The 13,355-nt window shown below is 41.8% G+C and overlaps 1 protein-coding gene across 21 annotated transcripts in view; it reads right to left on the reverse strand.

Moving 5' to 3' along the window:
- PATJ (PATJ crumbs cell polarity complex component) overlaps positions 1-13,355 on the reverse strand; it is a 452,303-nt gene that overhangs the window by 67,240 nt on the left and 371,708 nt on the right. For 18 of the 21 annotated variants that reach the window (XM_089337289.1, XM_070078398.2, XM_070078393.2 and 15 more), the window contains 2 exons: positions 9,498-9,615; positions 5,431-5,564 (listed from right to left, as the gene is read on the reverse strand). In XM_089337289.1, the coding sequence (XP_089193415.1) occupies positions 5,431-5,564; positions 9,498-9,615 (252 nt within the window). Of the gene's footprint in view, positions 1-62; positions 2,257-5,430; positions 5,565-9,497; positions 9,616-13,355 lie in introns of those variants that run through there. The other 3 variants (XM_089337298.1, XM_089337296.1, XM_089337299.1) reach the window with 2 other exon arrangements.

Here is a 13,355-nt window from a genome sequence, read left to right on the forward strand (position 1 = left end):
CATGGGCTCTCTGGCAATGGTATCCTGGGAAGAGACACACACAAAGGGTCCTGGAGACCTTATTCTCAATCTTTGTCTACTTTATTTGCTCTGGTCAAGTCGACCAATATTCCAAGACAAAGGATTCATTTCTTGAGTTTTTCTTTTTCTTTTCTAGAACTCCTAAGGCTGATAATAAAACAACTCCAATGAATGAGTCTGGAGAGCTTTATTATATTTCTTCTGAGGACAGTGGTGATAAAGCTTCTAATCAGCAAGCAAACATTTCTGAGAAGGGAACAAGAAGGGATTCAGGTGGAGGCTTAAGGAATACGGTGCAAGCATCAGAAGAGAAAAAAGCCTTTGGTCTTTCATTAGGCAGATTAGGGTGAGTCCTCTGAACTTTAGGACTTCAGTGTAAATTAATTGGCAGAGATGGAGTAGGAGGATGAGAGGATGGATGGATGGGTAGAAGGAAATAAATATGTATGATCAAGCATTCTGAACAATGACCAAATAACTCATTCCAATCCTTTGTACAAAGGAACTCACTTGATACAAAGGAAGCATGAGAGTTGGTTCATGTCTACAAAATTAACCAGTTTTCCCATTCATCTCATCAAAAGGAACTGTTTGGCCTAGTTGTAATTTGTAACGGCTCACTGAAGGCCTGGTCCTAGCTCCAGCTGGGAGACAACTCCCTATAAGAATGAAGTTTTCTCCTTCCAAAGTAAACTACCAAATGTATGGCTTGAATTTCTGCCTATTGGAGAATTTCTTTCACCACTGTTGTTAGATACAGTGCATCATATACCTTGAATCAGAGACTATTATATGGTGATATCTTCTCCACAGAATCTGGGAATCAAGGACTGAAAGCAGAAGAGGCTGCTCCATTATAATTATATATCCTACAATATGTACTATATATTATTATAATATTCTGCTTACAGAATTTCTGCTTCTTATCCTCACAATTCTGAGCTCTGATGACCTGAACACCTTAGTTTCCAAGGGGTTATGGGGTGGTGGTGGTAGTGGCATCGGGGGGAACAACAATGGATCTACTGAATTCAAACATGAGGTTGCCACCTGGTCAACTTGAACTGCTCACACCACTTAACCAACAGTGAGAAATAAGTGGAACTCTACTGGCTGGAGTGACTGATGTAATTCTTCAAGAGGAAGTTGCATACCCAGTGGGGGCAAGGTGGACTCAATCCAAAAGCCAGGAAATTCTTGGGGGCACAGAGGATATACCTTATACTCAATAGTAAAGGTTAATGGAAAATTACAGCATTCCAAAAGAGCAAAGAGTGTTAAAGATGATTTGGGTCACTCCACCAGGTAGAGAAACTTGATCAGCTCAGGTCTGGCTAAAGGGAAGGGAAATGAGCAGTGGGTAGTAGGAGAAAGTCACAGATGCGATTGATAGCCTTGTGACAAAGAATAAAAGTGGGGACTGTAGTGGCTTTGCATATTTTCTCTTTGTTTGTCTATCTAACCTCTTTTCTTCCTATTAGATACGCTAGAAGTAGAAGGTTAACTTTATGATTTATTCTTTGGGTAACAGGAACCAGAGCCAGGTACCAGACCCAGGCACTCCAACGCAGGACTCAGGCTTCTTAACCACTAGGCTAAACGCCTGAAAGGGCAGCCTTGAGCAAACATGTGCAACCTATTACAGAAGAGTCACATTCTCCAAAAGCATGAGATTAAAACAACAGAGGCAGAACTCTCTCAGTGACGATTGGGTCCATCTGTGCTTGTAAACGTTCCCAAGAGGCCCATGCTCATCATTATCTTGCTATTTTAAAAGGTCGGTTTAGATGATCGGCTGCAAACACAATGGGATGCTAAGTGTGATCTCCCTCTGTGATCTCAAGAAACCATCTGTCTTGGCTAAAGAGAATCTATTTATAACACAGAGGACTGATGTGATGTCAAAACCAAGTCCCAGAGACTTAACTCCCCTAAGATGGCAAAAATATCTTGCTGGACACACAACAAAGAGTACACGGAAATCCTAATTGGGAGAGTTGGTGCAGACGCTGAGGAAGGGTCACCAGGACTCATCATGGTCTGCTTCCCTGCACCAAGGCTGGAGGAGGGATGCACCACGTAATCCAAAGGGCAAAGGTGTTTTCATGGCAGGACTCAACGTTCTCCACAATTTCCTTTCATAGGCTGTCATCTTTTTCTGCTAACTTCAGTGACTGGATGTGATCCCAAGATCCAAATGGGTAATGTGACCTAGAGTTTTCAATGAGGTTGCAACTTCCATGTCAAAATTTGGAGGGGGAAAAAAAAAGGAAAAGAAAGATCTCTGTCATGGAAAACCAATGGCTTTATTTGTTACAGCACTTTCCATCCCCCTGCTTTTCAGCCTTACCAAAGTACAGGCCTATATATTTCTCGAGAATCTCACTCACGGCTTTTGATGAGGTACCTGAGGTTAGAAAATAAAAACTGTGTCCCATCTCTCATTTTTAAGTGGTACTTATCCTTCCAAGGACAATTGGATTTACAGTCTCAAAAGGCAGGGCTATATATCATGAACCTCAAGCTACTCTTAACGAATTTTCTTTTTTTCCTGTTTCATGGGGGCAAGAGAAGCAGAGTATGATATTTAGCAAGCAGCTTCACACTGGGGCTGTTGGGGGTGGTGTAGCCCAGTGGAAGCCCCCAGGTGGCAGCCAGTGGAACAAATGAGTGCAGTATCAGACACCCTGGGGCAGTGGGGGTACATCCTGTTGGGTATTCTAATCAGCTCACACAAGCAAAACCACACTAATAACAACAAATAAAAACAGAAACCACAACTCAGTCAGCTGGCCAGACATGCTCTCTAATTTCCTTTGGGAAATCTAGTTCTGCCTTATTTTAAGCAATATAAAGAGGTGTATATTTACAGAAAATAAATCACAGAGTGAGATTTTTTTCTCTATAAAAAAAACTTACTACAGAAGTTCCTTAAAATATAACTTTCCTGGTTCATTTTAAATACAAGAGTAATTAAAAAGTTCATGGAAAAATGGAATTAAAAGGTTTATTTAGGTGCAAAAAATTATTGAAATCTAGACCCCAACTGTTTTTTCACAATATTAATTTTCCAGGAACTTTTTAAAGGCCCACCACATGGCTTTACTTAATATTCAGGAATACTTCCATGGGAAAACAAGGAAAAACCTAAAGGTCAGGGTCAACCAATTGTTTCTGAATACTGTCCCAGTGGCTTGGTATGACAATGACACACACACAATTTCCTCCTCTTTGTTGAACCTCTGATCCTCAATACAGCCTGATGAGTCAAGCACCTCTTTGAATGTATGGAAACTGAGGTGTGGAGAAGGTACGTGTCCAGTGCAATTGTGTCCTATGTGCTAGGCCTGAGGCTAAGACTGTACACAGGTCATCTTTTTGTTCCTCCTAGCAACTCTTCAAGGTACAGCTATTTCCAGTAACAGATCAGGAAATAGACTCCCAGAAGGCTAAGGGACCTGCCCTAACTAGCAAGTAGTCGAGAAGAAATATGACTGAAGGCTAAATGAGCGCACTAGCTGCGTCCAGCTGAGGCCAGGCCGCGGGGGCCAGGGAAAGCAGAGAAGATTTCTTGGGAGGGGCAGCTTGGAGGAGCTGCAGGAGCTTGGTGGGAGCAGTGTGCAGGGTGGGGAGCAGAGTCTGAGAGTCTGGAATGCATCTGCTCTGGCCCTACATGGGTGGTGCGTAGCCTCCCGCATACAGTAGGAGCCAGATGAATGGCTGGCTGGCTGCTCAGAGTGTTTCCTCGAATTTCTGAGACCAGATCATATACAAGTAGAAGCATTATTAAAAATATAATTAAAAAACATAGCCTGGACAGAATTACTTGAAGGGAAACCTCTGAAGAAGAGTATGCTTCTTTTCTCAATGACAAAAACAAACCTATGGCCAGACACTGAGATATGAGCCAAGACTGGGATCTTACAGAGGTGAACACCAGTGGAAGGAGCTGAGTGCTACAATCGGTCACTGAGCATAGTTCCAGCCAAGCTAAAAGAAACATCACAGCACAGCGGTGGTTCCTGCCCACACAGGCCAAGGCAGAATTCAGGACACGAAGCATCCTGGCCTCCAGAGACCACTTCAACCAGACTGTACTCAAGTGGAAGGAGATAAAATCCCATAGTAAGTCAACACCTGCCTCTGCGTCAGGAGAGGTGGTTCACAAAGACACCGGGATGGATGAGATCAGGCCTTGTGGCAGGTGAGAGAAGGGCCAAGGCCAGCAAACAAGGAAAACGCTTTAAGACCCAGGTTTCTACAGCAGATGTGCCCTGGAGATTCCTAGTGCTTTGGGGGACTACTGTATATTACAGAAAAATAGAATAGGATCTCCCTACTTTCCGTCGGTATGAACACAGAAACTTATATTCCTGCCAAAAATGGGAAAATAACTTTCTGGATCATATTTAAGAGGAAGAAGAAATGCCAAAGTATTAATCTAGAGGTAAACTAATTAATAAGAGTGATTGATGCTAAACAAGAGGCCCTGGGGTTTATTTTAGGGGTTGGGGTTGGAGGCAGGGATGGGGTAAAGGAAGGGGTATTTATTTACCACTGCATATTTTTTGATGTCATTAAAAAGATTTATTTAGTATTTATTTGAAAGGTACTATTTAAATATATATACATTGATTAAAAATATGTACATATATATATTTCCGAGTTCCTAGACTGGAAAATGGAGTAGCCATGACTCAAAACAACACACCAATATGTGATGCAGGCATCCCAAGCAGTGGCTTAACTTGGTGTACCACAATGCCTGTCCCCAATTTCAGCTATACTCCTAAATGCTGCTACGATGTTTTTGCATCAAATAAGCACTTGTAAAAAATACCAGACATCAGGCCGGCGCCGTGGCTCACTAGGCTAATCCTCCGCCTAGCGGCGCCGGCACACCGGGTTCTAGTCCCGGTCGGGGCGCCGGATTCTGTCCCGGTTGCCCCTCTTCCAGGCCAGCTCTCTGCTGTGGCCAGGGAGTGCAGTAGAGGATGGCCCAGGTGCTTGGGCCCTGCACCCCATGGGAGACCAGGAAAAGCACCTGGCTCCTGGCTCCTGCCATCGGATAGGCGCGGTGCGCCGGCCGCAGCGCACCGGCCGCGGCGGCCATTGGAGGGTGAACCAACGGCAAAGGAAGACCTTTCTCTCTGTCTCTCTCTCTCACTGTCCACTCTGCCTGTCAAAAAAAAAAAAAAAAAAAAAAAAATACCAGACATCCTCAATGGTCAAAATCTTGGTTACATACTAAAGGAAAACTCGCAGCTGGACAGAACATGGATGCACATACACTTCGAGTGCTTTTCTCCCATCCTATGAAAAAGCTGAGTCTTCCGTGGATGGGACACAAGACCATAACAAGGCTCTCAACTAAGAGACAGTAGATGTATTTCATTCCTGGAAACTCACCAAGGGTGTGTCTTTTCCTCCCACGATGCTGAGACCAAGCCCTGAACGTCCTTTGGATATTTCTATAATCATTTCCTGGCCAGGGACAATGGGACATGTTGCAGGGTCCACTGACAGAGGAGCCTGGAAGCCACCTGGAACAGGATGGAACACAGAATGAAGGTGAGTGGGGGGCACAGCTGGCACACCCCCTTACTCAGGGAGTGCAGGGTACACACTTGTTTGTCATTTCACCTGCTCCTGCCAAGCACCAGGAAGGAAAAATCTGGATCATCACTGCCCATTTGCCCAGGGATGAAACATGGCATTCCTATGACACTTCTGAGATTACAACCAGAAATTTTCCTGACTGCAATGCATCAGTTTCAGTCATACTTGAAATGTTTTAAATTTTAAAACAGATCATGAAAACTGGTATGGAAAAATTTAAGATGATTAAGTGATTAGGTACACAAAGGCATATGTCTCAGGGAGAAACAATGAAGCCTGCAGGGACAGAAGATTCTGCCTTGTGTTATATCAAGGAAAAGTGATTAAATGCTTTCAGTTAAAGCAGCACATGAATTAAGATGTTTAAAGGGTTTAATCAACACAGTACATGCCTGAAAATACTATTACCTAAAATTTATCCTTAAATATATTATATATAGCCGAAAATACTAATCATGTCATTCAAGATTTACTTGCTAAGTTTACAAGTAAAAATCTTGTTGAAAGAGTGACTGTGGTTTTACAAAGGTTTATTTTTCAAAATCATTGTTTTAGATTGAGCCTTTCCAAAAACTGAAAGTGTTAGTAGGATTTTTAATAACATCTGTTTATCTAGCATAAATTCTACACACATGTGTTTTTTAGATAACTGAACTTGACTTGATAAACAATCGACCCATTCAACATGTTAAATAGTTTCAAGAGACTGTTATTCAGAGAACAGTCTACAGAGAATGCCAACTTTTCTGGTAACTGATAACTATCATGTATTAGAACGAGATCTGAACACCAGTTCAGTAAAAGGCTGACAGCAGAGGGCCCAGGTGCTGGTTGGCTGCAGCCCCTGCACAGGAGCCAAGGCGAGATCCACAATGCTTATCACACCCATGCAAAAGTGAGGGGCTGTGGACTGCAGCCCGCAGATCAAGGATAGTCTTTACATTTTCAATAGGTTGAAAATCATCAAAAGAAAAATAACACTTAAAGACATATGAACATTATATAAAACCCAAAAGTCAGTGTCCATAAAGAGTAATGTTGGAACACAGCTCCATGAGTTCACTTGGGAGGAGCCCACAGCTGCTGTCACTACAACAGCAGAGCGCAGGAGCTTGCAACCAAGACTGTGGCTTGTGAGCCTAAAACACTATCTGGTTCTTGCTTGGTTAAGCAAAAAGCAACAGGCATGTTTAGCTTGCGGGGGATTCTGTTCTGAGCAAAATTACAGACTTAGTGATGAAAGGGTGCAGGGTCTACACACAGGTGGACTGCATTTCCCAGACAGGGAATTATGAGTACGTGAAATGGGGCTCCCTGCTCATCAGAGAAGTAGGTGAATTCACTTGTGAGGAATGAGACGGACAATGTGGGTGAGGTGCCCAGAGTCTTACTTCAGGAGGCAGCCAAATATATTCTGTTCTCTCTAGTTACATTTGTTACTCTAATGGCCTCCTGGTGAAGACTGAGAAATTTAATGACATATCCTCAGCAACAAGAAAAAGTGGCCTATCAGAAGCAGAATATTAAGTTGTAGACCTAATTTCTCTCTAGACCATCTCACAGTACATGTATTTCACACTGCTTTTCCCGTTGATTCACAACAAAGAGGGTGGCCAACAGTGGCACCACTTCATGGATGCTCGGCCGTAAGTTTATGCTGCCTCTGTAAATGACTTGCTCTGCCCCAGTAGGAGGACAGAGAAAACAGCCAGGGAACCTGGAGGTGGGGAGGTGGCATCTCTTTCCCTCCTCTACTTTGGCCTCGCTTTAGCCAGGCCTGACTGAGCATCACAGAGTCCTCCATAAATGTTGGCTAAGTGGATGAGGAAATAAGTGAAATATCCACAGATTAAACTGCAGGATGACAAGTTTTGTTATCTAGGTAGAAATACATGATATATACTACCAAACTCAACTGGTCCACATCTACAGTTAGCAGAGTTTCTTATAGCAAAGGCCAGGTAAACGTATTTTGGATCATGACCAGTCATAAAGTCTTTGTTGCGATTATTTAACTCTATCAATACAGTGCACAATATATAAACCAATAGTGTCTCAATGAAACATCATTGATGGACAAGGAAATTTGAATTTCATAAAGTTTTCAAGAAATACTTCTGATTTTTTCAATCATTAAAAATGCAAAAAACCTTTTTAGCTTATAGACAACACATACAGAGGTGGTGGGCCAGACTTGACCCATGGGCCCTAATTTGCTGACCATATTCATCAAATATAGTGCTTTAAAATAATATCTGCTTGCTAAGCTTTTTATGAGTTAATATTTATTAAAAATACATAAAAGACAAGTATCACAAAGGTATCAGGCTGTTAAATTAATGCAGGGTTTATGTTTTGCCATTGGTAAGTGTTCTGAGGAATCCATTTTTTACTGAATTTTATTGCATAAAAGTAAAGTGGAAATACCCATTATTAATTTTGACAAGCTATTTCAACATCTATTGAGCATAATTCAAGCCAGGAATTTAGAGAATGTAAATAGCAACTTCTTTAAGCAATAAAAATTAACACTGTTCAAATAGCTCACATCAACATATGCAGGGCTAAAAACTAGTTTCAACATTACTTTTAAGGGGCCAGTGTTGTGGTGTAGCTGGCATTCCATTTGGGTACCAGTTTGAGTCCCAGGTGCTCTGCTTCTGATCCAGCTCCCTGCTAATATGCATGGGAAAGCAGCAGAGGATGGCCCAATTGCTTGGGCCCTTACACCCACATGGGAGACCTGCATGAAGCTCCTGAGTCCTGGAATTGACCTGGCCCAGCCCTGGCCATTGCGGCCATTTGGGGAGAGAACCAGTAGATGGAAGATCTTTCTCTCTCCTTCTCTCTCTATAATTCTGCCTTTCGAATAAATAAAATAAATCTTAAACAAAACAAAGCATGACTTTTAAGGAATATTATTCTGGGGGGGGTTGGCGCTGTAGGTAGCGGGTATGGCCCCTGCCCGCAGTACCGGCATCCAATATGGGTGCCAGTTCAAGTCCCGGCTGCTCCACTTCCAATCCAGCTCTCTGCTATGGCCTGGGAAAGCAGTAGAGGATGGCCCAAGTCCTTGGGCCCCTGCACCTGCATGGGAAGACCCAGATGGAGGATCTCTCTCTTTCTGTCTCTCCCTCTTTCTCTGTAACTCTGCCTTTCAAATAAATAAATAAATCTTTAAAAGAAAGGTTAAAAAAATGAAATCATTACTCAGGACATAAGCATAAGCTTTTGAAGAGATAACAGAATAATCCATGAACCTCAGATTCAAATAGCATTTATTGAGGGCTCTTTGTGTCCTAGTACATTTATCTATGTATGTATGTACGTATAGAGGTAGATTTATTTCTTTATTTTGAAAGGCAGAGTTACAGAGAGGCAGAGGCAGAGAGAGAGAGAGGTTTTCCACCCGCTGGTTCATTCCCCAGATGGCTGCAATGGTCAGTGTTGTGCCAATCTGAAGCCTGGAGCTTCTTCCAGGTCTCTCATGTGGGTGCAGAGGATGAAGGACCTGGGCCATCCTTTACGGCCTTCCCACGCCATAACAGGGAGCTGGATCAGAAGTGGAGCAGCCGGGTCTTGAACTGGCACCCATTTGGGATGCTGGTCCTGCAGGCGGCAGCTTTACCTGCTACGCCACAGCACTGACCCCTGTACATTTATATCTACTGAGCAAAAGGCAACACCTGTCCTAGAGTCTAGGAAAATGTGGTAGGAAGGGAGTGGCTCAGAGCTAAGGATGTGGAGGAGAGGTGCAGAGCCTGTCTTCCTCATTCCTGGTTCAGTTCTCATTTTGGGACATAATCCCTTCCTTCTCTAAGGTGTCACGGGCCAGCTCTGCTCAGGCAAAGTCATACCGCAGCCTGTGAAGTCTGAGTCTGCCGCATGGTACGGAGGAGCTGGTGCTAATGGCATCTCTTGTGAGCTGAAGGAGACTTTTGTTGAGTATGGTTGTTGTTTCATCTGGCTGACAACCTAAAAGAGGAAGAAAAATTAGGTGAATGTAAATGAGAAAGGGAATAAGAAAAGATTTTAAACTTTTTTGTGTACTGTTCCCCAAAACAGTTCCCCAAAACTTTCTTTTTGAGACTTTAGGTGAGAGAGGTGGCAAGAGGCAGTTAGGATGATTTTTGCCTCATTTTTCATGCTTCCCTATTTAATTTCATGTCTATAATGCTTTGGTAAAGGATGGACCAAGGGAAGGAAAAGGGATAAAAGCTGACAACACTCTATCATTGCAATCTGTATGGAAGCTGGGGTATGAAGTAGAACAAAATGTTTGCAATTCCTACGCATTCTAATGAAATCAAGTCCATACAAACCATGCTGTGCCCACTGAAAAATAATTTAATGCTATAGATGATCTGAGGATACAATACTGTCCATCTCTTCTAGACACAGAAGAGCCACATCGGTGTAAAGTAGGGTAACTGAACAACATGAGGGGCAGGGAAAAGAAACAAACACCTACTCACAGCCTACTACTAAATGCCAGGTACATCAATTACACTTAATTCATCTAAAGGAATGTATCTTATTTACCTTTGATTCCAGATGCCTGGAACATAGAGGGACTTATTAAATGTCTGATAAATGAAAATAATCATTCAATCATGAGACCTATCCTGAGAGCTAAACATTCTCTTTTATAGATGACTCAATATACAAATCAAATGACATATCTGAAATCACACAGCTAGTAAGAGGAAGAAGCAGAACTGAAAGCAGGTGAAAAACGCTATAAATTAAATGTGTTTACTAAATAGTCACTAGGCAATGATTTTATGGTTGCTTATTTTTTACTGCAGTATTTGTATTATCATCATTTAACATTGGTTATATACTTAAAAGATATTCAACTACAGATTTAATAATGATTTTACAAAGAGGGAAAGATAAATCATGAATTTTACTAGAAAACTGAATATTGCAATGACTTAGATATCCAATTACCCTAAAGACCTCGTTTCTTAACCTTGGTGAAGTGAGGTGTGCCCAGAAAGTTCTGGTCAGCGGGATATAAACAGAAGTGAATGTAGTTTGCAGGTCATTCTCTTAAGGAGAAAAATCCTGCCTTCTTTTTTTTTTCCTGGCTGGAATGCAGATGTGTTGGTAATAACTGGAGTGGCCATCCTAGGTAAAAAAGTGAATGCCATGATTTGAGGAGGGTAGAGTAATCTAATAAGAATGGAGGTGAGATAACAGGTACCTGAGTGTGTGACACTGTGGAGATACTATATCATCTCCAGACTAATTATATCCAGACTGTTAAGAAACTCTTTGCAGCCACTGAACCTGTATCTTAACTTACATCCAACTTTCACTCTGCATCACCTCAAGAAAGAACATGGATTCCCAACACAGCTGAATGCAAGCTATGTATTCTTACATGAAAAGTCACATGAATTTTACAAGAGTAAAGCACAGGAGAGAGCGGTCACTACATTATACTTTGGTAATAGCAGGAAATGATTGTTGCTTATCTCTATATTCCGATTCCAGGTAGCATCTGGTCCATAAGAGATAACCAATAGATACTGGTGAAGTTGAATTCAATTTAAAGGTAAGAAAGTAGTCTATAGAAACCAAGTAAAATGCCCAAATCTATATAAGGTTATTTCAAAAGTTGATGAAAAATGTATTTTATGAAAAAACTATGCATGGCTTTCAAAATTTTTTGGAATCTAATGTAAACTTACCTTTTAATTTCATTTTTCATGAACTTTTGAAGTATGTATATATGTAGAGTAAGACTTTTTGTTGTTGGCAGGTGTGATAATGGACTCATTCGTTGGAACAACCATATGAAAGATCAGAAAGAATGGCTTTGCTGTTGTATGTCACTATATTAGATCATAAGAGTTTGGATGGACTTAATAGGTCAATCAATCTAATGAAACCAATGGTTCTTAACCTTGTTTCATAATAAAAACACCTAGGGAGTTTTAAAAATTATAGCTGCTGGGAGCCCCACCCCAGACCAAGTAAACTGGTATCTAGGGGTGTGCAGGCCATGCAAGGTCTTTTTTTTTTTTTTTTTTTTTTTGAGACCTGTTGTTTCAAGTTAATGGATTTTTAACTCAAGTTTTTTATTTTTAAAGATTTATTTATTTATTTGAAAGTCAGAGTTACAGAGAGAGAAGGAGAGGCAGAGAGAAAAAGTGAGATGCCTTCCATCCACTAGTTAACTCCCCAATTGGCCGCAACGGTTGGAGCTGTGCTGAGCTGAAGCTAGGAGCCAGGAGCTTCTCCCAGGTCTCCCACAAGGGTGCAGGAGCCCAAGGACCTGGGCCATCTTCTACTGCTTTCCCAGGCCACAATCGAGAGCTGGATAAGAAGTGGAACAGCAGGGACTCAAACTGGCGCCTATATGGGATGCCAGCACTGCAGGCCACAGCTTCACCTGCTACACCAAAGTGCTGGCTCCTAACTCAGGTTTCTAAGAGCTCCACAGAGGAAATCCTGGGATTTATAAAACCTCTGTGGTTATATCAAAATTATATCTATCAGGGTTTTTCTAGAGAAAGGGTCTACATTTCTTCAGGTCCTCATGATAGAAAAAAAATCACTACTCAAAAAAAGACAGGAATGATCAACCTTGCCATCACTAATTGGCTGTGTTGGTTACCACAGACAAGTCACTGAATCTCCTCATTGTGAATTGGTGACAACAGATCTACAGCTTGCAAAGTTCTTATTAGGACTAAAGACAAATAAACCTATCCTTGTGCTAGGAACAACGCAGGGGATTCATCAACAACAGCTAGTAAAGCTTTATGTCCCTTTATCACATATTCATAAATGATTGGTTGGCTTCTGATTGCAAACCTCCAGGGATGGAAAATTCCATTTCCGTGAGGAAGCCCATTCCACTCCAGAACAGCTCAAACCTTAGGGAGTTCCTTGTTAACAAGCGAGCCCAGCCTCACTGCAGAGCTGCCCACAGATTGCTGGGCCCTGACCCTCCTGCCACCACCGAGAAGGCTTATCCTCACTTTCCCACCGGAGAAAGCTCTAGATACCAAAAGGCTCATTCTTCAGCAGGGAAGAGTAAGGCCAGATGATGCTTGGGATTTGCCCTAGTTTTGAAATTCAACTCTAGAGATGTTTGATATGTGCCTTGAGATAGGTAGTAGTCTATAAAGTATTAACACATCATTTGTATTTACAAATACATTACATAAAACAAAATCTGATATTAAAAATGGCTTGAAGATTTTCATGAACTGGACTGGTTATTTCTAAGGTATTTTCCACACCTATTTGTTTTTATATGGCTTTAAGCATATAATTTTAGAGAATTTTCAAAGATATTCTAAATTAAGATAAAAGAATTTGATAAAGGGTGTGGGCATTTGGCACAGAGATTAAGATGCTGCTTGGGATGCCCACATCTGTATCAGAGTGCTTGGGTTCAAGTCTTGGCTCCACTCCTGATTCCAGCTCCCTGTTGATGTGCACCCTGTGAGGCAGATGCTGGCTCCAGTAACAGGGTCCCTGCCACCCACATGGGAGACCTGCATTGAATTCCTAGCTCCTGGCTTCAGTCTGGCCCAGTGCAAGGTGTTCCAGGCATTTGGGGAGTGAACCAGTGGATGAGAGCTCTCTCTCTATTATTCATATAAATAATTTTTTAAAAAAGGCATTGTCTTTGGCAATTTATGAAATAGTATATATGTCCTGCTAGCTCTAGTATTCTACATTTTTAAAAAAGA

This window comes from Oryctolagus cuniculus, chromosome 7 (assembly GCF_051225735.1).
Source record: "Oryctolagus cuniculus isolate XC-2025 breed Fujian yellow rabbit chromosome 7, ASM5122573v1, whole genome shotgun sequence".
In the NCBI taxonomy this organism is placed as follows: Eukaryota; Metazoa; Chordata; class Mammalia; order Lagomorpha; family Leporidae; genus Oryctolagus; species Oryctolagus cuniculus.